The 24,194-nt window shown below is 35.7% G+C and overlaps 1 protein-coding gene across 2 annotated transcripts; it reads left to right on the top strand.

Moving 5' to 3' along the window:
- The first annotated feature begins 946 nt into the window (after window positions 1-946).
- On the top strand, window positions 947-24,194 carry LOC125654625 (uncharacterized). 2 transcript variants are annotated; one of them, XM_056143547.1, is made up of 5 exons: window positions 947-7,998; window positions 12,199-12,376; window positions 17,046-17,398; window positions 21,704-21,913; window positions 22,148-24,194. In XM_056143547.1, the coding sequence occupies exons 1-5, from the start codon at window positions 7,674-7,676 to the stop codon at window positions 22,369-22,371; spliced, it is 1,290 nt and encodes a 429-aa protein (XP_055999522.1). In that variant the 5' UTR covers window positions 947-7,673; the 3' UTR covers window positions 22,372-24,194. The 2 variants fall into 2 exon arrangements, with proteins under 2 accessions (XP_055999522.1, XP_055999523.1); XM_056143548.1 differs by having other exon boundaries at window positions 21,707-21,913.

Raw genomic sequence — 24,194 nt, forward strand, 5'->3', positions numbered from 1 at the left:
TGATGTATTTTTATGCAATTTTGATATGAAATGGAAAAAAAATCTATAAAAAACTAGATTTTGTTAAAAGTACTATTAACATTGAGCTCCAAATCACATTACTGCCCCTATTTTGAATTTTATATTATGAAGACGAATTGTGTATGTGAATGTCTAATTAATTATTGTGGAATGTTACAAGAGGTCAGTTTATGTTGAAGCCTCATTTGCCACTCAAACTATTTATGGCTGTAACAGGTGGGGAGTTCAGAAAAACAACCTTCATGCTGAATTTTAACAAAATTAAATAAAAAATATTCCCAGATGGGAATTCTTTTATAGAAATTACAATAGATTTATTGTCATTTAAAGCAAGAAAGTTTAACATTTACATAATGTGATTTAAATTTCAAATAGTGAAACTAATACATTTTCTACAAATACTTTATGTATATATGTGTGTTTCACATTCCCCAAATAATTATACACTTGACCAAAAAATTGTAATGTGGAGGAGTCTCGCGAAATGTAAATATCAGTTTAGTGACTTCGGAGATAAATTAGCGAAGTACTTTGTGGCTTTTATGTCAGTTTTTACATCGGTCGGGAGACAAGATGGCAAAATTCTAAGCTTCTTATGTGGATTAGTGTCTTTCAGAATTACGATCGATTTGAATGGTGATCATAATTGAAGTGGTCAGCAGTTGGGCATTTTGCTTGTATTTTTCCATTCATGGGGCGCTCTATCCATTCACCAGCTTGCTGAAATTTCAGAGACCATATCCAGTTGTTGTGGACAACCCTGGCAAGGAAGATACCCCAATATCTGATAGTGTCTCCTGTTGGTCAATGCAGTATCTCGAGTCTCCATGGCCATGCAGACACCTGGAGTGTTTCCGGTGGTTCATTGCCAGCAACAATGCAATTTTAATATTTTTAAGCCTAACAATTCGATGTTCATTAAGATTTGAAGTTTATAGGGGGATTAAGTTTTAAATCTGCTTGCCTCGGGGGTGGATGGTACTTGATAACGTTGCAGACCCGCACTAGAGCTAATGATTAGGTTTGCTTTGAAAGGATGTGGTTATTTAGCTCATCAGCAGTGATTTGTATCCCACTATTAATCATGGTTTTTTTGCCCTCCTCGTTGTATCGGGATCTTAGTTCACAGCAACTTTATGTATCATCAATGCATCAGATTTATTGATGACATCTTAATTTTTCTGGCTGTTAACAATCTTTTTCTGATACCTGTGGGATGTTTTGCGGAGATGTAGCCAGTGATAATTTGTTTTTAAAAAATTGTTTTTACAGCTTTAAACTTTCTGCATGTCAGCAAATCTATGATCAAATTTAATGTGCTTATGACAAGCATCTTATATCTTGTCAATGAGTAGGTGGGCTGTCGCTACCACAATATATTTGATATGATTTTTTTTTTTTTTTTTTTTTTTAAATTAGGAAGTAAAATTTGAAATTTTGATAGGCAAAATTATTTTTATAAAAAGTATAGGCAAAATTATTTTTATAAACTGAGCATTTCACAAGTTACTGCCAGGTTATTGTCACTTTAAAGATGTAGTGTAGAGACTGTAAGAGACCCAGGGATGCAATTTGCTTCTTACTCGAGGATAAAATGTTATTATGGTAGCAACATATCCTTAAAATATCTCAGAATTATTAAGTATAACTTTGTGTCTAATATGTTTAAAATTTGTAATTAGTACAACAAAAAATTATCTCAGAGAGGCTGTATGTAACCACATGCCAAGAACCCTGTCACTGCGAAATAGCCGTACATAATTAAGTCTTAAATTTGTAACACTTCACTTAATCTGATGATGTCTCTAAATGTGTGGGAAAAATCTCAAAGGGATGTGAAATTATTAATCATTCCTTTACAACATCCCTCACACATCATGCATAATGAAGCTTCATGCAATCCGGTGTTAAAGTTCAAGGGCAACTGGAGGTTCTGTGCTGAATACAACATTATGAAGAGCAAGGCACCATTGTACAAGGTTCTACAAGGAGTAGAATTCAAATTTGCCACATAAAGATTAACAACTGTGATGACCATATTGGAAAGCAGAGAGTGACAACGTATTGCGAGATTGTCACCCGCTTAGAAACAAGGCAGCAGGTGAAAACCTCCTTAAGTTCTTCAGGGTAAAAGAACAATTTAATACTGCCTTAATATTTGGAGTATATATCACATATCATGTTTGAGGAAGGTATGATCGCCCAAGGGCGCAAGCTACTCAGACCTTGACAATATGTGATGTCTCCCTCCTGATAAGGCAATAATTGTATACCGTTTTGCTAAATTTTTTAAGTATGATTTTTCTTTACATCTACAATGCATTTTTAAATTGACCTGTTTTTCTTCAATTTCAGTCAAATTATAATGGTATGGACATATTTGTGGTGTCAAACCAAATACTTAATGATTTTTTTATGGAAAAATGCATGGACGGATCTTTTAAATTTTAGAATTTAATTGACATATTTTTTATGTCAATTTCTTATCTTCAAGATTATTTCATGGGAAAATGCACCGATGAATCTTTAAAAAAATTAAATTGACGTATTTGTGGTGTCAAATCATTTGGGTATTGGGGGAGAAAATGCATTGTTATATCTTTTAACTTTTAAAATTTCATCTATTCTTGGGCAAAACCATACTATACCCATTCTAGGTTTGACCTTTGAGAATTAAAACATCAATCATCTCCGAGGTATTTCAGGGGTACACATAGCCGGGGAGTACAGTTGCATGGGTGACTCTACCTCTGACGTGGAGAAGTAACGTGTAATAGTGTATGTAGTGGGAGGACGGATGCCATGCTGTTGTCCTCTGTTCATTGTGTGAGGTGGTGGTAGTGACATTTATGAAGGGAGATAATTAATGGTCTCACTTTGAACTATTTTAGTCATCTTCCCCTAACTTGAGCTTATGATATGCCTTCTGTCAAGAAAGAGAAATGGCTGCTCTGCGTCCTCGTGTTACTTAGTCTGCAGAGAGGGAATATTTGCATCTTGTCCAGACATCTTGGGTAACATCACATATGCTCAATGAAAAATGTATTTACGGAAAGCTTTTTAAGTTGGTGCAGCCTAAGACTTGCATACTATCAGTGGGTATTGCAGTAGAACTGCTTGTAGATGACATTTCAAGATGACTATTCCATTAGGATGGGATTGACAGGGTAGTGATGGAATTTCAACAATTGCCATTTTGACAAAATTTGCATATTTATTCATGTTGTCTTACTATGTGTGTTAAGAACATGCATCTCTCATCAGTTATACTGTATAATGGAGGTCCTGGAATCAGGATTCTTAAGCTGATGCTTAAAAAACAACCTTATCTAGAACAATATGCAGATACAAATGCATGTGTTGGGTGGTGTCCAATTTAACACCTGGCAAAGTAGATGACATGGAGTGTGCTAAAAATATTGCATTTGTCTTTAACACGACAACCCTTTTTGTACGATGGTCATTTTGAGGTGACGTTTATAGACTTATAAGACTGTCACAGGCTGCTGAATCGAAAGCCTGGACACTGAGTATAAATAATGAGCCCTCCCCCTCGTTGACATATGACAGACATATGAATAATGAACCCTCCCCCTCTTCTTTACTAAATGTCTTTGCTGATGGCGGCTTGCAGTCACATACATATTGTAATGTAGCCTAAGGTTTGATGAAGTTCGTGAATAACTTAATATTGCCCTTGATATGTACATTCGTTATATCAAATACAGAAACTTGATTTTTTTAACCTACAAGTGGTTTGTGTTGCTTTCTTTCCTTTTCCAGCAGATGAAGGCAAGATTTATATAAATACACTGTGTGTTCCGTTTTCTGCCAGCAACTGTGATACTATAAAATTTTGTGTATAAAAATGGTATCATCATTTTATTTTGGGAAATGGATATTTAAGGGCTGAGATGATAAATGTTTTTGGTTGACCTAGTTTGTATCAAGATGTATCTCACTTGTGATGTACGATATGTATCTCTAAGCTGTATTTGTAATTATTTTAGTGGTATTTATAAATAATGCCTTGGAGGTTGAAGCAAGAACATATTAGTTTATGGGTACCCGTAAAACTAAGAAAATTTGTTATCCATTATCACACTTAGAAGAAGCACTAAATCATGATTATACCAAAGCTCCGATCATGCCAAATTTTAGATCGATGCTCAAATAAATACACAGTGCAGTATTTCATATCTAAATATTTTTAGAATATAAGATTTTCCAAAATTTAAACAGCACAGCAAGTCAGAATTACTTTACTCAGACGTAATTATAATGCACAATTTCTAAGTTGTCCAATAATTGTTTTCCTTTGTTCAGTTTTGTGTGGTGAGATTTTTGTTAAACACACAGTGGCGATCATGATCATGTAAGTACTGTTAATTATCTCGGAAATTGCATATTGAAACATCTATGGACAACAGCATCTTTAGAATGTCAAGGTTATGTATGTTTGTTTATCTCACCTTGACAAAAGTTGCTATCTAGAAGTCGAGCTTCACATTTAGCCTATCTCTGATCGGTACCTAGCATATGTTTCATGAAGTATGCGGGGGTGAAGCATTGCAATTCATATACCGTCAAATATTTCCAAAAATGAAAATTATTTCTTAAAGTCTAAAGAACACTTGATGTACCATGTGCTTAATTTCCTCATTAATTTTCTCTATTCACACACAGGCGAGTGTCTCAAACTCAATCCCGCAAAGGCAGGACGTGGTCCTGATTTTTATTCTCTATTAAACTAAGCAAATTTTGTCTTGATTCTGAAACTCCAGATCTCCCAAAAAACTCTCAACAGTAAGTCTAGTATAATGTGCGATTGTAAAGTGAATGCTGCATATTGTTTCAAGAAGTGATTTGTTTCAGTCAATCAGAGGAGAGAAAATGTTTAGTCATTTGATAGAATCTTCATTAGGTATCAACATTTAATTAGGGTAGTATGGGGATGTACTGCTACATGTATACCTGGTATCGTATCAAATATGATCATGGCATACATCACTGCATTTCAATGAATTAATAATTATATTCCCTGTTTGTTTATTATACTCTCCGCAGGTGAGCTACATAAGGTTTAATACACACCACATTTTTCGGTTAAGCTATGCAGGCTTTACCTATGCCACTCTCTTAAGGTGAGCTACACAGGCTTTACCTATGCAATTTTCCTCAGGTGAGTTATACAGGTTCTAGTCACACTTCTTCCTCAGATGAGCTGTACAGGCTGTACTCACACTTCTTCCTCAGGTGAGTTATACAGGCTGTACTCACACTTCTTTCCTCAGGTGAGTTATACAGGTTCTACTCACACCTATTTCCTCAGGTGAGCTATACAGGTTCTACTCACACCTCTTTCCTCGGATGAGTTATACAGGCTCAACCCACCCCATTTTCAGCAGGATGCCTTTTGATATATCTATCAAGTATTTCATGATTAATTTGGCACTGTCTGAATTGACAAATTTCTGGAATGTTGCATTCTAAGATATGAAACTTTGTCTGCCATTAAGTGCTGTAACAGTGAAAATAATTTGAACTTGACCTCTTAATTATGACAGTCCCATGCATTTTATGAATTGAAATTTGGTCAAATATTTTGCATTCCTGTGGTACTGAAGGTATAAAAATGCTACATATGAGGGACTATCACGATCTATCATTAGGAGTCCGACGTGTCGCTGCTCAACACTATAGTGTGTTGAATCATTACAATAAATGAATTGGCTACATCATAATAGCCATGATGATGATAAAAAAAAAATCTGAAAATTTTGCAGGATATTTGGATATTTTCCATCAGATCATAATCAGGATTAAATTATTACTGTTGTTTTAAAACTGCCACCAGGAACAAAGTGTCATAGTTATGTATTTATACTTGTTTTATTAGGTGTAAAAATGATAATGGATGGCTGTAAATTTCATCATTAGTGCTAACAAAAATACCTCAAAGCTACTAAAATACATTAGGCTCATCCTGATGTTAATGGTTTTGATTTTTTGATTTGAATGTATTTATGAGTATCCAATAAATTAAGACTCAATTTGAAATTTTAGAGGGGGGATATGCTTTTGGGGATCGAGTTTAAAGAAGATGAAATTAAGGAATTTAATAATACTTTTAATTGTGGGGCACCAGGTTTAGAAAGTCTGCTTAAACTCATTTTGATAGTAGCTGTTGCAAAATTGGGAAAAAAATTCTCCCGTTTTTCGCTGCATACCATCAATGCATATTTTAGAAATTATTTTTTTTTAACTAATTGTGGGGCTAAGTGATACATTGACCTTGATCTTTTTTTTTATTATGATTTCATTGATGCTTCATATGAGTGAATTTTGCAGATCTTGCAATTCATAACTACTTTAGGTATTGCAGAAGAATTAGTACATTGACCTTGGAGAATCTGCCCGGCTCTGCAGAGCCAGCCCACTCCTTGCAATACTTTGTTGTACATTAAAGAATTATTATCAATATTTTATCAAAAAAAGATAAGATTACCCTTCATTACATGTTATTTCTCAAATTCAGCTGCTTTTTTTCTGAAACAGAAAAATCTGATATTTACAGTAATATTTTCTGGTAACCTACAGGTTTTTTTTGGTTATTTATTAAATTTTTTACAAAGTTAATGTTAAATATTTTTCTTCTAAATGTCTGCTGGAGACTTTGAACTTCTCATCATTTATCATTAAGATATCTTGAACCACAACTGCACACCAGATATCTGAATTGATACAGTGTTCTGTTCAGATCAAGCGACATTTCTAGATATATAATAGGAGAATTCTATTTCTCATCAAATACTAGAAGAGTAAGGGTCCCATCGTATTCTACACTTGAGTTGCTTTTTATCGATGGTGTGAAGTGTTTGTATAAGGCTTATCAATGCCAGGTATAGCCCTTTATACAAATGTAACTTTGGTCTGTGTGACCTAAATAGCGGCTCAGGTGTTGTCTGTTCCAAAAACTTTGCGGCCAAGTTGTATTGAAAAAGAGAGGTTTTCTTCGTAGTCCTTCATTTAAAACATTTTCTGTGGTAGAAGGAGATCTAAGTTATGAATTACTTTAGCAGTGCACTCAAGCAGATCGGTTTGTGAAAACACAAAACCTATTAATCCAATCAAATTTACCTGTCAGATTTTTGCCAAGGTTAAAGTGCAGGGCCTCAGCCAATGACAGCGAGGCTAGGTGTACTAGAGCGACATTGTGGTACTTCAGTCATACAAACATATATATATCCTGTGCGATTACTCACCACTTCGATTTAACAACTGTCTGTTCCCTGCTTCACATTGGCTCTTCTTTACCCCCACACGAAAAGATATTTATAAACAAAATCGAGCATGCTGTCTGCAGTCAAGTTGTGCAACTGTTTTCTGTGTTGAAACAGCCACTGGCACGTTTCTGTGAGAATTCTCTAAAAGTGCAGACACACCTGTTTTTCTTGTGGAAAATGTTTTTTGAGTGTACCCATTTCTTCTGTGTCAGTCCCACCTGCTGAGGAAACTGAGTATAACTAAGTGTAACCAGGGTGCATTGAGTACTGGGAGCTGACTAGATTCTAAATTCCTGTGCGGAAATTTGTTTTAATTAAGAAGGATTTTTTTTCACAATTTTGGGACGTGGTGTTGACTGATGTTTAATGTGTGATCGTTTAGCCTCCTTTGGGACTAACCCTATGATGCCAATGCTTGGTGACCCTCCTTTGGGATTCCCTGACTCCCTGAGGGGGAGTCTTCTAGGACTGCCTCCCTATGCCCATCCAGGATTTGGATTAGGTATGGGGCCAGTTGTGCCTGTTCCCTTATGGAGACCTATGGCCACTCACCCTTCAGCTTTAATGTGTAATAGTGTAGGATGCGCTTGTAACAGGCCTCCCCTGTTAATGAATGAACTTCTAGATCTGTATAACAAGAATTCACCTCCCTCTACTGATCCATGGAGGCCATGGTACCCGAAACACCCAGGTAATTTGTGGTTTTTCTTCTCTTGTCATTGACAAATTTCTTTTCATGTGTGGATTTTTATTTATTTTCTTTTTAGAATTTTTTTTAATTGAAGTAAAATGGGGCAAAATGCAGCAAATACTTTTTTCTTTAAAATGAAATAATGTGCAAAGGAAATGACTATATCCCGAGGACTTGACGTTTATTGAGTGTGCTGTGTTGAAACTCTCAAGTGTTGCCTTGAAGTTCAGTTTGCACCCGAGAGAACAGAACATGGGAGGGGATATAGAATATAAGGTTTCGTAGTAGTTGTAAATCTATGAGTCAGTCGTTTACTTACATCACTACAGGGTACAGTTTGACCATTCAGTATTAACCACCAGTACAAAGCCTCCTTTTCATTAGATACATGACAGTTTGTACTGTGTTTTGAAAGTATCTGTTTCTGCTGTGTGTTGCATTGTAAACTTGCATCAAATTAGAAATATGATAATGGTGGTTGTTCGTGTAGATTTATGTCTTTTTGATACATGTTCTTCCAATAATTGAGTCAATATTTCATCAGAAATTAATTACTTTTTAATATCTTTTTACGATAGGAGACACACCTAACAAGTGTCTGTAATAATTTTCGTATATTCTTGTGATCGTTAACATTAATTAAAAAATCATAATGCCTGCATGTGGAGCCATTTGAATTTTTACTACTATTATAGTTTGTAGGTGTGTGGAGCCAATTAAAGTTTAAGGATGTTAAGTTTATGGTTTGGGTGTATTAGCATGATAAGTAAATAAAAATAAAAGCAATTTAGACTTATTCTCTGCATTGTCTTTTAAATTGGCGGGGTTTCTCACATGAAAATTGACATTTTATGTTTCTTCTAAGACCGTGAGCCCGAGGAAAAGCAATTCTTCTGGAAATGACGGATGACTGTTTGTAGAGTTTAATTGTCAGTTACCAAAAATAGCCCATTCATAAAAATTTTAATAGGCCTAATTGACTAAATGTAACCATATAGGCAACATATTCTCCTGTAAGAATTCAATTGAAATTTAAAAAAAAAAAAAAATAGAGAGGATAATGATCTTATGCTAATTATGTAATTGCAGAGAGCAACCAGTACACGTTACATAGACAGAATCTATGCAAGTGTGATTTTTTGAAATTGATTTATTTGTTTACAGATACACTGTAGATCTTTGAACAACTTGTCATATACCAAGTGTAGGAATTAAAAACAAGAATTAAAGCTTTGCATGTTTGACAGCAATATATATTTATACTTTTCTCTATTGCCATGGGACAAATTATAAGTATTAAAAAAAATTTATTTACAGGTGCATGGCATAATTTATAATTCAGATAATATTGTAATGGATGAAATGATATGCAACCTAAAGGCAAAATCTAACACATTTTACAAGTCTTTTTCTAACTTGTTGTATGAGTGCAAATTCTGAATGAAATGGCATTCAGTTTGAACACATCAGAAGTACAAGTTGTAGTGAATTTTTCATTCATTTTTCATCGGTTATCTTTGGGAACAAAGACTGCACTGTAATTATCAGGAAGGAAATAAAAAATGACCGAGTGATGACAATACTATATTGTTTCCATGGTAACTGTACGTTTGACTCACTCTATAATAGCTGTTTATAGTGTGAACATCAATTTTAAGAGTTTCTTGATCTTAAGAGACAATCACTTCCTGTCAAGTCTTCAGTCACAAAGATAGTTTCCGTTGATCTAGTGCTTCAATTGGTGGGAAAATCTCATCATTTTCGTAAAATGTCATTTTTGTCAAAATTTGGCTGCTGAAGAAAACGCAGATGAAGGATTGCTATAGAGAGTTCACACTGCGGTAAATGAGTTATGTTACTTGGTTCATAGAACATGCCGTTCTTAATTAAAATTTGTGTATAATTGCTGAGGTATATGGATATTTATCAGGTCAGCGGATGTGTGTCCTGGTTCCATTCCTGACACCTGTCGCATATTTCCACTTCACATCAGGTGTTAAATAAGGCCTAAAAACCTACAAAAGCACCCCATTTTTATTCTCACACTTTTATCGCAGTCATTAACATGACAATTGTTTTCTTGTTCAGTTATTTCTTTGACCGAGAGAAAAAATAAAAATGTGCCCCAAGTTTGAAGCTGTCCACAGGCTTGCCTGACTCGTGAAATAATAAAAAAAAAACCAACTAAGTACAGAGTAAAGTTTAGCACGTTAGTGGTTCGCAGTGAATCGCCAATTGAAGGATCACTAAGCTATGATATGTCGGTGATTAGTGTCGTGAATGATCGGGTGTCGTGGCTTTACCTGGGCTTACCTGGGAACAGGTATTTCTTTATTTACCTAGCTGATATTCATTCACAGACTCTAGCGCCCATTCATAAAACTTTTTATCTACAATATTTTTCAGTGATATACGCACAATATTCAGAGTCCTAATGTCGCAGCAAACATGAAAGAGATTTATGTCTTGCAAGGCCACTCTTCTGCTATTTGATAGGTATAGAGATCCTCTTTCTTGCAATGAGTATTTGCAAGTTTCTTTTTTCTCCTTCCTAAGGGTGGCGTGAGATATATTGAAATCAAAGGAGAGTTCTCTTCTATCAGTAGAATACAATAAAATATGAGTCAGACTTCATAAAAAGTTGCCATTTTTTGGCAGAGTTCTGACTGATGCAATCTGAATAGAACAATTGCAAGGGGATCCAGATGTAAAACGCAAGACAGATTTTATTTTTCTTTAAGTTATCATGTCACGATAAATTGATATATTTGGCATTTTCTCCCTTCAAGCTTTCTATTAACACTTAGAATATTTTATATATGTTTGGGTTTTCTTTCACAAGCAAATCCGTATATTATTGTGAAACCCTATTTGATTGAAATGAATAATGTGTGTTGTTATCGTGGAGGAATTAAATAATTGGAATTTAAGGGTAAAATTATACCCAGCTAAGCAAGAAGGGCTTTAGAATGTCTCAATAAAAAGTGGATACCGAGGATCATGTTTCTGTTTTCCCTTGAGAGTTTGCAAATGGGGATGTGGGAAGTTTCTTGGGTGTAAACTTTACACACTGTACAAGCAAGGACCTAGGGAGGATTTCAGACCACCCTTGAGGGGTCCTTTTCAGAAGTGAGGACTTTCATGCAGATGGGTGGTCTTTGATGTCATATCACAACACAGAAATTGCATTACTAACAAATGTTGCAAACTTTGTCTCCAGTGATTTTCTCCCTCTCGTAGTTGTCAGACTGTAAAATGACTTCGACCTGTCAGAATCGGATCCTTTGAAATGTAAAGTACAAGTTGCATGCTTATAGAGTTTGGGGGAAGTATGCACCACAAGGATACATTTATGAGAGTGAGAGATATAGTTGGTCGTCTGTGCATTTACTAATTAATTACTGCATTAATCAGTTCTCGAGATAATTGTGTTAAATGCTCTTTTTCTTGTTGGTAGATATTTTGGCGTTGGCTACAAAAACAATGTGTTTCTCTTCATGGTGGCCTGTTACATGGATTAAAATAATATCACAGGGAGATGATGAGCAAGGTCACAAACACCATCATTATCTTAGGAATGAATTGTATTGTTTGATATGTTAAAAGGGCTTTGGGCAGTTTACAGTTTATAAAACCGCGATGCAGTTTATAAAAATATAATCTGCTCCAAACTGTATACTAGTATATTGTATATTATGATTCAGTATTAGATTCATTCCTTATAAATTTGATTTTTTTTAAAACAGCTGACGGACATTATATATATATATATCAGTTTGAAAATATTAATTTGATGTGATGCGGGGCAGTATCATTATGCTGAAACTGTACTGCGACTTGTTCGTATACTGTATTAATTCTAAGAATTTTTCACATGCTAAATTTTCTGCAGTCTAGACATAATCTGGTGCCAGATCTGTAGCAACCAGGAGTGACACCAGATACACCGAATTTTAAGTGAACCAGATCTTGAAAATGCACCAAATGCACATGCTAGATTTGGCCCATTGTGCAGCTATCTGTTTTGTGCACATGCCAACAAGAATACATGCTAGTCGCATTTTATGAACAATGATGGAGATGCATAACTTCTGTTATCAATGATTACTTGACTGTTGTTTTCTGGGATTAAAGTGCTTTACTTTTTTTTTAGCAGATTGTGATACTTAGAGTAATTTTGAAACCCTTTCTCTTTAACAGTGTCTACTGACTCATACTACAAATCCATTGACTCCCGACAGTCTCCTAGTAAAGAACTGCCAACAAAGCTGTTAAAACAGGATCGCATCAAAGAGCGGCAGGAGCTGTCCCAGACCCTAAACTACGACAGGGATCACCTCCTGAAACTCAAAAACAGATGTGTGGCACCTCAGCCGGGGTAGGTCTACCATAGCTTTCAAGTTCTCTAACGGGTGTCTCCATGTTTGGAACCCAAGTCAATCTAAACTATGCTTGAAAAAAAAAAAGAATACCTGGTGCATTTACCAGGATGAATCTTCAACACATTTCAAACTCGGTATGATATTGAGTACTTTTTGAAAATCGTAAAAACTGAATGTCTCATCAGCAGAATGTCCTCCACTTTAACCACCATTGGCTGAAATGAGCCTGACGCTTTCTCTGTTGTTGCTAACTCTACTTCAGGAGGTTTGATTGTTTGTATGTTGTTTTCCATCTCATCAGAGAATTTTTCACTCCTACAGGGGTTGATGCATTTCAGTACTGTAGAGTACCAAGAACAGCTCTGATGCTGACTGCAAGCATGTTTTATGACAACATTATGATCTGCTCATTTGTGGTTGAGTAAGACCACCTACATTAGCATTCGGATCACACGGAATATGGATCTTAAAAAATGAAACGATGTGACAAAAGTGTTTCAGTTTTTTGAGTAACCACAGAGTAACGATATGCAAATAATTCGGAATATCAGTTGACCATGCAGCATTGTGGCTGACCAGGACTATGTTCATGCTTAGTTCATTGACCTGTCAAGCTGTGATTATGTGCATTATAAATTGCATGTATGTTGGTAAAACCAATCAAAGATTATCCTACAAGGAAATATACTATTTTAGATACTTTCAGGCAGCTATAATTTGAATTTACATGCAAGATTCCCAACGAATCTCCTGCACAGATGTTCATTCTGAAAATTGACTAGATGATGTGATGGGTCGTATTCCCTTGTTGTCATAAGTTTAAATATGGCAATACCTGTCAGCAATGAAATGCTGCTATTCTCATAAAACATTCTAATATAGCAGAATACATTATAACATTTTACATCAGGGGCCCATCCCAACGGAAGATATAAATGTGTGTTGGCATTAAATCACTGGCAACGTATATTTTGGCTGCTCTGTTTCAGAATGAATTTGCGAATCAGGTTACTGAAGGTCTCGTAGGCTCAGATCACAGAAGACACCACTCATCAGCTGCATTCTAGCTAAATCAAAGGTTGTTTAGCGTCTGAAATCAATTGTTACACACCGCATTCAGTGTGACATAAAATGTGAATTATTCGTTTTGCAGCCAGTTTCTTGGTCTGGTTTTTAAATACTTACCCAAATCAGAAAAATGCACAAATTTACATTACATCATCATCATCAGGAGCCCATACTATTGCATGCTGGGACTTTTATATGTATATATAGTATCTGGGATATAGCATGTATGTACTCTATTGTAAGTACTGTATTCAACCCATAAATGTACCAGGCACGTACGAGAACAGCATATAGAAAAAACAACCTATGTACCGGGGATATAAAACTGTGGTGATATGTATATAAACTTGCAAGAAACTGCTGCATTATTTATGTCATTGAAGAAGACTTCACTCCCATCAAAGGTTAGGAGGTGGTTTGGGGTACTTATGTATGGGCAGGGACAGTGACATTAGGCTAATAAACCCTCATGTGGCTAGACCACAGGCATTTTGTAAGGTTGGAGAGAATTGAATGACAAGTGCTGACCACAAATGAGCTTGAGTCATATATTCCAGCCTTATGGACAAAATCCTAGGAGCATGGCCCTGGGACTTTTATACAATGGAGTAGCATATACAAGTAGCTAGCTTCTGTGACTCATCATGAGAAACAATGATTTACCTTCCTATTAAGAGAGAACTAGAAGGGGCAGGGGTATTTTATTTTATAATATTAATTACCACACAGCAATATATCTATAAATCGGATGAAGTCCTTTAGTGTAAATCAATAGTTCCGTGTGTGCATGGGGTACTGGCTGTAATTAAAGTTTGGAAAATGAAGTAAATTTTAAACAGCATTTTTGAAAGTTTGAAGGGTTTAGTTTTGATGTGGATGACCGACATAGTCTCTCTTCTTCTTTTTTTAATTTGGGTCACTCGACAATAGTGTCCTGAGGTCTGTCTCAGTTTTATTTTTCTTTACACGAGGACCATAAGCATTTAAATTTTTTCGAGCCACTTTAAATAAATTTAAAACCACCACCCACCAATTTAATCTACAAAACTAACATGTCTTTGCTGTACCGAACAATGCAGTATTTTTAATGAAAACATGTTGTATCCTCAAATTATCTTGTTGGTACCATATTGTATCTTATCCCCTGTATAGGATTAGTGAACTTTGTTCATGCCGGGACAATGTTACAAATTGTACCAGCTTTATAAACCTTTCTTTTTCTCCATGGATAAATATTGTCAGACCCCTTCAATGAGATGCTTTAACTGCAATGAAAAAAGTGAAGATTTTCAGACATAATGATTTCTTCTTCAATATTATGGTCCCTTAGCTAATAACGATGAAATAGAAACCAATTGTTAACATCTTGCTCTTTGATGATCTACTTTATGTTTATGATCATGTTTGCAGGTCAGAGTTTTGTGGGTTTTAAACGGAGGTCTATGACACACTGGACAACATAATATACATGTACAACTGCTTTTACTCCTGACTGGATTAAAGCAGATAGATTTCAAATCTGTTACACAATTTCATAGGTCAAATATTTCCAGTGCCCTTTGACCCCAACATACCCCCACTAAAATGGCATGATCCCCCACTCTGCTGCCTTCAGTTCATTTAGTGCAGATTTTATAATCGGTCTGGGTTATACTGTTCCCGCGTTTTGGGAAATGGTCCAGGCATTAAGTTTAATTTAAGAAAATGATTCAATCGTACTCGTTATAGACTTCATGTAAAGGTCCATTTTTTCTCTTCATTCTTAAAGAAGTTGGTTTTATGAAAGCTCAGTAAGCTCATTTACGGATCTTAATTAAGGCTCATTCAAATTAGGATCAGAGGTCCCTGCCAAGTGTATCTTTTGCCAAGTTGTAATTGATTATTATCATGCAATACCCTGACACCACTGTATACTACTCCACAGAGTCGGCATAAAAAAAAGTCAAGTGATTTGTTGAGAAGTCTGGGAAAGTCTGCCTTTTAGAAACAAACTGCTGCATGTTGCGATGTTGTAAGTGTTGTTCTGTATAACCATGAAGCACTATTGATTGTTTGCTGTTGGCTTGAATGGTATCTCTTAAAAGAAGGGAGTAAATGAGAATTGTGAACAGTCTGAGAATTAAGGGAAGGCTCAGTTTTCACAATTGTTGCAACACATTGACCTATAGCTGCTCTGAAGTAGACATGCTTCTTTTGAACAATTAGGATAAGGTTGCGCTTCATGTCGTTGCACATCTGAGATGCACAATCGGTGCAGGAGTGCAAACATGGATAATGAGTCACAAGAAAACAGGTGTCCTGTGACGAAGGAATCAAACACCGTCATGTTTACATTATGTATTATGGGAAAGATTAATTCCGTGGCAGTTGTATGTTAAATGAACTTTAAATCATTGAGCTGAATACACACTCTCACTGGGACCCGCACTGCTGTGAGAAGATCTTTCTATATGTTTGGTTTGCAGATTTGCATTTCTGGGTACTTATTTTTCCATTGACAAGAACTTGGCTAACCGAACAGAATGGGTGGGGATTAGCAGTGTAAATGACTCACTTTATTTTCCTCTCATGTGCCAACAGATTAGCAGAGTATCTGTAAATGAAATAATTATCTGCCTTGTTAATCTTAGTCGCCTGTAAGCTTCACCTTCTCTCTGATCTCCGTGTCCTCTGTAGATAACGGATCACTCAAATAAAGCACCGAGCACAGGACTGTATAGTACCAAGTACTTTATGGAGCCTCTAGTCACATTGTGCATAGAGGAATAGAGAATGCTCAGAGACCTTTTCAACAGGCAGGTTGCATGAAAAGAAATTATGGCAGTCCCTACCCTCATGATCAATTGATCATTGATAATTTAACCTCTGCTTTGTTTTGCAATATAGCGTAATTTGTAAAAGATAGACTGGTCAGGTCTATTTGTGACTGAAATGACCTTTTGTGTCTGACATACGACCTTGACCTTTATATCATATACATGTAACTAATTTCACCAAGTATGAATGTTCTTCTTGATAATTGTGGCCAGACAAAGTGTTAGACGGACAGACGGATGGGCAGACAGACCTAAAACAACATACAAGAATCTTTAATCTTGGAGTATGAAAATGTCTCCTTCGTACAGAAGAGTGGCCACCACATTTATTACGTAATTGCTGAAAAGTGAACATCTCTGGTGCATTCTGCACTCAAGAGAGAAGTGGAGATGGATTGCATCAGACTTAAATCAAACACCTGTTTAATGTTTCGATTATGATTGACTGCAATCATTTTATTGTTTTTATCTTCGAGCATTTACATCTCCCTGCTCTATTGTTAAAAACATTCGTGGTTTAGTAGGTATGCCAGGGAAAGACTGCATGAAACCATTTCTAGATTTTTTTGTTTGTATTACTTTCATAGATAAGATTAGCGAAATCCCAATAAATGACTCATATTTTGGCAAAACTGTATCTTATAGTGCATTAAAAGGCTGCTTTATTTTAAGGTATGGAAATAGAAAAGTTAACCAACTATTGAATACTGCTTTGATAGTTAGTAAGTTAGTTAGTTAGTTAAAATGAGTGTACTTCAATGTCTACATCTACATTTTACAGACAGCCAACAGTCGATGGAGATGTATACAGAAATGGGGACCATCATATTTCTACTCTTGAATCCTACTCCATCAGACGACACTATATTCTCCCTCCGCCAGGGCCAATTAGGGACCCTAGAGGATCTCCTCCCAAATATTCCTCCATAGAATCCCATGATGCACCACTGAATCTCTCCCTGTCCAGTTCTTCGCTGCCATCCACCACTTCTGCTTTCTCCTCACAAATCTCTCGGCCATCGGTCATCACGTGTGGTCCCACTGTGAACGAGAGGAACAGTCACTATAGCAACGTATCGCCCCCTCATACTCCTCATGTAGTGTCCAGTCCCAAAAGTCGACAAATTATATCAGGTGAGATTACAGTTTGATGGTACTATATTTCGGCCTACCCACATCCCTATACCTATATGAAGAACACTCGGACGACATTTGATATTGTCTACCTGGTAGAATATTCTTCTGCAGCTGCAGTTTTCAGTAGGACAAATTCAAAGACATAGCTATTATTGGAATTAATGGGGTTTTTTTTTTTAAAAAAATAACTTGACAGTTTTACATAGCGAGCTTATATGGTTATATTTATAAATGCAGTGGTAAACATGAATATTAATTGATCGATGCCTGTATGAAATTTTTTTCGTAATGGAGTTTGTGTTATACTGGATACAACCTGCAAAAAGTGCATTAATTTGTCGATTTTGTTGATCGGTAGTAATATTTAAGTTTGATGTTTTGTTTCGTGGTTTGGGTGCCGTGCTTTGGTTGACAATATATTTGGTTCAGATAAGGAAGTTGTTCCTCTGCATGAAAGGTTGTCAGAATGTACTTTGGGTCCAAGCATGAGTGATTCATAGTGCGTGTTTCATTTTACTATCAGATCATTTTGTCAATGAACATTTTTTTTAGTGGCCAGGTCATGCATATGTCACCCAGATATAAAAAAAAAAGTTTTTTTTTTTGTGCACTTTAAGTCAGCCGTGAATTTACTGTATTAGATGTAACAACATTGTCATCTCTTTCATTTCCGTGCCATGTCAGAAAAACATTTTGTAAAACTTTTTGGATTACGTCAAACGCACAGGTGATCGAAGTAAAATTGAGAAAATTGGTGGTCGCACCATGTAGTAAACTTCAGCATGACAGGGAGATTTACAAATGATATTTTGAACCCCATCTTTTTTTGGAGGTAGCTAGCTGTTATTAAAGAAAGTTTTCATTATAGATGGAGAAATCTCAGAGAATTGATAGCCGAGGGACTTCACACATGTATAAGGTTTCAGTTTTTGCTACATGCGCACACTGTTTTTCCTAGCAAATGCCAAAGGACCACTTTTTTTAAGGAAATCTGAAACATTTGCTATAATGGTGTCTAGAAACTTGAACGTGGCCATTCAGCAAACAAGAGACTATAAAGCCTAGCTCTGTCAAATACCCAATCTGCATTTGAAAGTCCTACCTTGCATATATTCTGCAATTTTTGCCCGGTGTAATTCAACTTTAATTAATGTCATATGAAACATCACATCCAGAATATGCTAGGCATATTCTCCCATATTGGGTGGAGCAATGCACTCAGTTTATCTCGAGAGTAATTTCCGTAATTTGTAATCCAATACTTTTTCTTTATTTGACTTCCAAATGAGCACATTAATAATATTTTTACTCAGAATGCATTCAGTGCTGTTTAAAGATTTCTTTGATAGATGGAGATATGTGTCAGTGTTCACCTCTTTTGCATTATCTTGTTTTTTATTCGTAGATAAAAATGCATAACAATAAACATTTGTTAGTTAAATTTCAGACCTGAACACCTCAGAACTTTAACAAAAATTGTTAGGTGCTGATAAGACAAGCAGATCTGTGTTTCTGATATAATTAGCAGCAAAGCCCCAGGGTCAAAAGGGTCACAAAGGGTCCCGTCTCATCGGAAACTGTAATAAGCACCCCTTACATCATCAATCAGGCGTAGTCCAGCCGAACAAAAAAATCTGAGGCTTTATTTCGTCACAGGCTACGATCAAATAGGAGAGAAGATAATTAAATTCTACCCCTTTAGATGCAGTGATAATGGCAAGCAATTTGTGTTACTGTGTCAAGACCTCTCTATTTCTATGGGCATGTAAATAAATAATTGTGTGGCACAGCTCTAAGTGCCTTCTCCAAAACACTAAATGAGTACCTAATACGGTTTTATGAGATATATGGGGCGATATGGAATTTTAAAATCTCATTTGAATTTTTTGAAAATTTCCATTCAAGGTGTCATGTCTCGAGATGGTCAATCACTGTTAAATTGAAACAGGCAATTTTTTTTATCAGGTCCATCAAAATTATATGTATGGGTAGGAAGGTAGGAAAGGGTATGTCCCTTTTGTGGTAAGATTTTACCTTACTTGGGGGTATTGGGGTGTATGTACATCGGGTCTGAAAAGGGGGAAAAGGGACGTGTGATTGTTCCGCACTTGAATACTGTGAACGTATTGACTCTCTTATCGTTGAGCTATCAGAGAAAGCTGGAGTCAGTAAATTGGTCTCCACAGACCTCCGTACTGGTGTCAGCGACAGTGCATAGTTCATTTGTAATTTGGAGGTGGTGCTGGAGTTTAGAAGTCTATAGATTTTGCTTTGTTTGGTGTTGTTTTAGGGGGAAGTTGTTTGTTTTGGGGGTTTTTTTTAAATCAATGTGCAGTCGCACTTTAGTCACTTTTGAAAATAAAGGTGGGACATGGAAAATAGACCTCATTTCGATAGTCATTTTTATGTAGTTTTGGATACAGCAGGTGTTAATCCATGTAAAAGAAAACCGAATTAATTTAATGTATATTTTTGTAATCAGATAAAGTGAAGAGTAGAATACATTTGGTGTAAAGAAGGAAATGGTATTTACATGCACAATTACTTTGCATAAAAAATCATTGGGGATTGGATGATATGTAAAAAGACATTTCCATAATGAAAACAATAATATTCAATAATGTGTTGACAAATTCCCAACTATGTAAAACTTTGTTCTTTTCATGCCTGAAGTCCACTCAATGATTGGATAAGCTAGATCATGTGACCATAATTTTGATTGGGTTTATTGTTTTTTTTCTGGTTGCAGTATTTCCAGTCTTTGTAACGAAATTTTTTGGCAGGCCTAATTGTACTGTTATGGTTTGAAATGAGTCATCAAAGCTATTGCTCTAATTAACACACAGATTTAATCACTTTTAAACACATGTATACGCTGTGGTGCCCTTGTCGACCTTAAACTTTCTGTTGAAATTTTAAAATCAAACTTTCCAAAATGCTTGTGTAGACAGGGATAAAAAAAAAATTCTTGCGTAGTGCAACTTTTTTTTCTCTCCATTGAATGATGATAAAGACCTTTGAATTAATGAGCAGAAATGAATTGCAACCTGTATTAGCCATTAAAGAGGGTCATAAATTAGGGGGAGGGATCTATGTTTTCATTTTTTATGTACACATTTGTCAATCTTTAATTTAATACAAAAGATCATACTTGTAAATGAAGAAACAGTGGGTCCCCATTAATGTGGTAAAAGTAGAGATCAAAGGGACTTCACTTCAAATCGGCATAAAGTCGTGTCATTCCAGCGAGGAAGGAGTGAGTCATATTTTCCCAGTCATTTTAATGTTGTTGAGTGATTAGTTCAAATTTGTTAATTGTAACACAGGTAAACTACATTTGTCAAATTCATTCATGGCAAGCTGAATTCAGAAAACATGCAATTTGGCATTTCAGATAGCATCAGTAAATAGATTGTAAAAAGATATTTTAAATTCAAAGCCTTGCGTTTTCATTATCTGCCTAAGCTTTGAGGAATCTTCAATGTTTGATATATAAAAATTATGATAATATTGAAACTGGGTAACCAATGAACTGAGAGTTTTTATGTGGTTTTCAGAAGTTTTATGAATGAAATATTTCTTCTTATATTTCTTAATCAAGCTTTGATACATTTTTTTTAAGTCAATATTTTATCATATTTTTATCGCATTTCCGACTGTCATGTAATCTCCAAAACCCAAGGATTATTTGCTTAAAAATGTAGAAAACCAGTTTGTCAGAATTTATCTGAAGGATTGATAGGGGCCCCAAGAAAAAACAGGCCGTCTGGCAATTGTGAGTAGAAGTTAGCACTTTATAGCCACCCATGGATATCAGTTTGATTATTAAAGCCTTATCAATGTGTTTCTGCTGCTTTCAAAACATTGGAAGATGCAGCAATAAAATTCAAAATATTCAATATTTTGAAATTGTTAACAGGGGATGTTTTGACTAATGCGTATGAATTTGTTATCGGTTATGTTTTCTTTGAGATGGGAGAAATGGACATGCCTCAATTTAGTTTGGCATTTGGAAGATAAAATTTACAAGTTTTAAGTCTGTCAATTTTCAAAGTTTTGGTTTTTTCAAACAGTTTAATGGATGGATTTTTGGGATAAATTGCTTCTTTCAAATTTCATGTAATGGTTGCATTTGAATATTTGTGCACCCTCCCTCAATGGAGGGTAAAACTATTTGTAATCTTAGAATTTGTGTCTTGAACAAGTACTCTAAAATAAACAAAAGTATGAAGAAAAAAATATATTTTTAGATATGTACTTTCAAACTAATTACATTACATTGATCTTTTTTTCTGTGTACAGCAGGTTGTGAACCGGACATAGAAGAACATTTCAGACGATCATTGGGAAGGGACTATATGACATCTAACTCTCCCAAACTGGTCAATCCCCCACCCCCACCCCCTCCACCTAAAGTACCCACTCCCCCAGTAGAAGCTGCTACGACCACTAGAGCCAGCTCTTCACCTATGGAGGGCGATAAGAACAACCCGGCTAATGTATCCATCACAGGTTGGTCGACACTGATATACATCATGCCCTGATTTTACAGGAAATGGTTATGTGATAATCTTCATGCAGCAATATTTCAGCTTTCTTTCCTTGAAGTTTTTTAACTAAACATTTTACATGTACATGTGTCTAATGCAAATATCTTTTTTTAAAAATTAGATTTATATATCTTCAATTTTTGCCATTTTATGATCACTGTAATGATTAATTAATGATTAATTATTGTGGTTTTAGGTTCAGTGGATGACCATTTTGCCAAATCATTGGGCTCCAACATGTGGTCAGCTCTGAAGGCCAAGAATGACCCCGAGGTTCAGACAGTGGATGACCACTTCGCTAAAGCGCTGGGAACCAGCACATGGTTACGAATAAAGAAGGAAAAGGAAACTAATGGCACCAGTTCTCCTCCCTCATCACCACAGCAACAGAGACAAAACTCATCACTGGTGTCAACATGATGACAGAAGTGGTGAAAAACATGACACAGAAAAACCAGAACTGTACATGGCAGCTGGGGATCGGGGTGAATCCCAAAACATGATACTACTACTGCCGAGGGGAAAATCCACTGAATCCAGTTCATAGGATCAGGAATGGAAGTCATTCGTCTATATTATTTATGAACGCTCTTTGTCCATGTGTAATGTTCTGTGTGAGGATGAATTTGCACAAAACTGAACAGTTTAGTTGGTACCCTGAAGGAAACAGCAAAACTCTTGTTCAGTATTTGAGTGACACAATGTGAAAACAGACACGTTTTGTGCACAGTTTACTGGTACACGTACTTCTACAGTGCTGTTCCAGATGTTCGTGCATTCTTGCACTTGACAGGTTTTTTTCTATTATTGCTTTTTTTTCCTCCCATTCTGATGTCATTGGACACGTCTACGCATGTTTGAGTTTTGGCCAACTTGGATCTCTTCATGCCAGCTGATGGGGTATTCCACATGTTTTGGTGCTTTATTTTGTTTTGCTTATTGAAGACTTTTTTTGCTACATTTAAACTGACAGTTTGATGCTCATTATTGATCATAGCCTGAAAGTTGCTCACTTTTTCATTGTACATGACAAAAACAAGCTGATTGGTTGTATGGGGTGCTTGATTATGCAAACCTGTATTGATATGAACACATGTTTTGTACATATTTGGATGTTGCTGGGTTGAAGAGAGTATGTATTCAGTATTGTTTTAAGGTTTATCATTTTCCCATGTGAGAGGACTTTCTCCTTTTTTAGTATTTTATTACATTTGTGCGTTTGAGTGCAATTTTGATCTTGTCACAGATGACCATTGAGGTGACTGTAAAAATTACATTCCATCAGGTGTGCAGGTTTGTGTGTGTGTTTTAACATGAGGAGGTAACAAGAGTTGCACGAGCATGACATGTTATATTTGTCAGAATGCATCGCATCAGGCAAGTGTGCTTCCTGTTAAGGTCACGGAAAAGGTCGCTAAGCATGTCAACACAAAAGTGGGCGGAGGCGTGTGTTTACATAATGTGGCTAGCGGACCATGTCTAAACAATCTATCAGCAATGACTAATGCATAATAATCTACATATATAAAAGTATGATGAAATCACTAAGGCAGAGTAGAAATTCTATTGGCAGATATGCCTTAATATGAAGAACAAAAGCAAATCGTTAGTAGGATTTAAATATGTGAATTGCTGGTTGTTAATGTCAAATATTTGTAATTCAGACTGACACACCTGTGCTAATCAGTTATTAAATATGCACATGTAAATTAGCAGATTTTTTGGGAGTGAGTTTTTTTATATTGAAATCGTCTATTGTTTTCGTATTTAATATTTTTCATGGGGATTGGAAGGCAAGAAAGGAAGTTAATTTCTATTGTTTTCCTAGTTGATATTTTTGATGGGCATTGGTTAGCAAAAAGGGAAGTTAAATGTCATGAGTCAGAAAACAGTGCTTGCATGGTAACTATGACTTGGATGTGGAGGAAGCCGTCCTCCTTAAAGGTTTAGCGACACCTGATAGTTCGAGCTATGGTGTAAGACATGTTATCTTGGATGAGGATGTGAGAGAAAATATTAATGGCAGCTCCTGAAGCTTTATGAATGATTAGGGTGTATGTGTGAATATAGATATACCACAGTGTATATGAAGTAAATGTTCATTGTTACATTGTTTCCACTAAGCTTTATACTGTGTAATGTCCAACCTGTTGTATAAAACATTGACTTTATTGAGAAAAAAAATGAGATAGAAAAAACATTGTGATGAAAAAATGAATAAAATTATATTTGAATAGAGTGAA

The sequence above is a fragment of the Ostrea edulis genome, chromosome 7 (assembly GCF_947568905.1).
Source record: "Ostrea edulis chromosome 7, xbOstEdul1.1, whole genome shotgun sequence".
Lineage (NCBI taxonomy): Eukaryota > Metazoa > Mollusca > Bivalvia > Ostreida > Ostreidae > Ostrea > Ostrea edulis.